We start from the raw sequence: 2,500 nt of genomic DNA, 5'->3' as shown, positions 1-2,500 counted from the left end.
TTAGATTTAGAATAACTGCCATTACGTTTTTCTTTTGAAGGTTAAAAAACTCGAGAACAAGAGAAAGGTTTACGACGATGCACAAAAACAGAAGAAGCTCAAGACTTAAGCATGAAATTTTTAACACTAAATTTCAATGGAAATTTATTTTAAATAAAAAGTTGCGTTTTCCAGCTATTTGTGGTGATTATTCGTGGCAAATTTTCTTCCGCTATTTTCACACGTAATCCGGCGTAATCTCCTCAGGAGAACGGACCTTTTACACTTGTGGTCGTAATTCCTTCTATAACTGACCTAGCTGGAGCGCATGCATTTGACAGGGGCACCCAACGAATCTGTTCCTCACATTATCTGTTCCCCACAGGAATCTTGCTGGCTGGCCAAAATACAGGTGTTTCGATGAGCTGGCTGGGAAATTTTGTTATTGATAGAGGTTTTGCCTGGGAATTACTGACTTTTCCTAGCATTTCAACCCGAGCTGGCTGTAGAAACTCTGAAGACTGAGGACGACTAAAAAAAAAAACCGGCTGGTCTGAGTGATTGCGCTTGCGGAGGAAACCTGTTTTGTCCCGGTTTTGTCGCTTTTGTTCGGTCGTTTCGGATCGAGGGATTTAAAAGCGCGCGGAATTCCTGGCTGGGAAATAAATTTGATCAGCTGGCTGGGAAACCCAACCAATTTTATCTAGCTGGCTGGGAAATTTCTTGTGTGTCTTGCTGGGAAAAAGGAACAGTTAATGTTTTCCCAGCAACACTGAAAAACACCTGAAAATGCCTTAATAACATTTATTTTCATTAAAGTGCACCTAACCCCAAAATATTTTTTTGGCTAAAATGAATCTTTGCAACTGTTCGAAACGCATTGCGGCCATTTTTTCATTTTTCTAACAAATCCTGGCATTTTATAGGCTTCGAAAGTTGCGAAAATCCAAGCATTTTTTGTTCACGACCGAGTCAGAAGGGGAGTGGGTCTATTCCTGATTTGACGTCACAATCTACTTTGCATGCATTTTTACAAAGAGTTAATGCAATGTAAATCAGTTTGTGACGTCAAATCAGGAATAGACCCACTCCCCTTCTGACTCGGTCGTGAACAAAAGATGCTTGGATTTTCGCAACTTTCGAAGCCTATAAAATGCCAGGATTTGTTAGAAAAATGAAAAAATGGCCGCAATGCGTTTCGAGCAGTTGCAAAGATTCATTTTAGCGAAAAAAATATTTTGGGGTTAGGTGCACTTTAACTGGGGTATAATAATACATTTTACAACAAATTGGTCGTTGGGTGCCCCTGAATTGAATGATAATAGAAATGTATACAAATGTAAAACGCACGCGCTTTTATTTTTGCTCATTAGAGCTATAGAGGTTTTGCACGGCAGCCATGTTGCATGTCAGAAACAATGAAATTCTTTTGCACAAAAAAGAACATTTGTTCCCGTAGGAAAAAGAATCTATTGTTCCTGCCATGCAACATGGCTGACGTGCAAATTCTCTATTAGGGAATTTAACATCTACGACGGCGACGGTCGACGAAAATGTCACCTCAAAACATGACTTTGCGTTATCGTAAGTCTTTTGCGATTATTCAGTCTCGTTCACGTCCTACAACATGGGCGAAGTATCCTAAAAATAAACTGGAACCAGCGGTTTCTGAGTAGAAATAGAGAATGAAAGATTCTCTGTTGCATGCTGACGTTGGCGTCAAAACCTCAAATTTGTTGATTTCACGTCGTCGTTATGCAGAGGACCGCAAACATACTTACTTAAATCCGTGCTGCACGTGCAGCACGATTATTTCTGCTATTTTTGTTTTGTGGTGTTCTCGAAGCCGTCGTCGTTATCCATGCTTAAGCTCTATTATAACAGGCATTGTCTTTATCGAAAAGCTTTTGGGTAATTAAATGGCGGGAAAAGAGCAATTATTTGAACGTCTGTAAACACTTTCATATTTCGTATTCTCGTATGACAACGCCTCATCTAAAAGCTTGTCAGAGGGAAACTGAAGTTCCGTTGCATCTTCCTTTTGTCCGCTTCGACTCCATTTTCTTTTCTAGCAAATCCTCAATCACCATCTCACTGACCCCAGCCAACCCCTGAAAAGCGTAAACAGGACATGTGAGAATCTGTCTCGAATGAATGGACATGGTGACAAATTTTCATTTTGTTGGTTTAGAGTTGAGTTCCGGAAAGTTTTATGTGAAGAAAATAGCTGGTTATAATGTTCGGTCATGGCTGTCTTCATGGTTGACACAATCAATGCGTTTCCAACGCAGCCTTTAATAGGAAAGATATCTGTTTACAAACATTGCTTTTGTTAACCACAGGAACAAAAGACCCTTTGTTTCGACAGCCAATGAGGCTCTGGTTGGCACATTAATGACAATAGATGACGTCAACGGTATCTTCCCTATTAGGAGCGTCAAGAAACGCTGCCCTGGGGCAGGTTTCTCGAAAGTCCCGAAAACGTTTCGGGCCCTAAAAGCCATTTGTTAAACTGCCAACC

The 2,500-nt window shown here is 40.5% G+C and overlaps 2 protein-coding genes across 2 annotated transcripts in view; one reads left to right on the top strand and one right to left on the bottom strand.

Moving 5' to 3' along the window:
- The window catches only part of LOC137974801 (pescadillo homolog), a 22,853-nt gene extending 22,676 nt beyond the window's left edge, over positions 1 to 177 (top strand). Inside the window, exon 16 of the mRNA XM_068821786.1 lies at positions 41 to 177. Coding sequence (XP_068677887.1) covers positions 41 to 109 — 69 coding nt within the window. The 3' untranslated portion in view covers positions 110 to 177. The remainder of the gene's footprint in view (positions 1 to 40) is intronic.
- A 1,016-nt stretch (positions 178 to 1,193) lies between these two features.
- Positions 1,194 to 2,500, bottom strand: part of LOC137974800 (unconventional myosin-XIX-like) — a 28,106-nt gene continuing 26,799 nt past the window's right edge. The window contains exon 25 of the mRNA XM_068821785.1: positions 1,194 to 2,090. Within this exon, the coding sequence (XP_068677886.1) occupies positions 1,986 to 2,090 (105 nt within the window). The 3' untranslated portion in view covers positions 1,194 to 1,985. The remainder of the gene's footprint in view (positions 2,091 to 2,500) is intronic.

This window comes from Montipora foliosa, chromosome 11 (assembly GCF_036669935.1).
Source record: "Montipora foliosa isolate CH-2021 chromosome 11, ASM3666993v2, whole genome shotgun sequence".
NCBI lineage: Eukaryota > Metazoa > Cnidaria > Anthozoa > Scleractinia > Acroporidae > Montipora > Montipora foliosa.
Note: the sequence above shows the minus strand (reverse complement) of the source record. Positions and strands in the feature narration are given on the sequence as shown.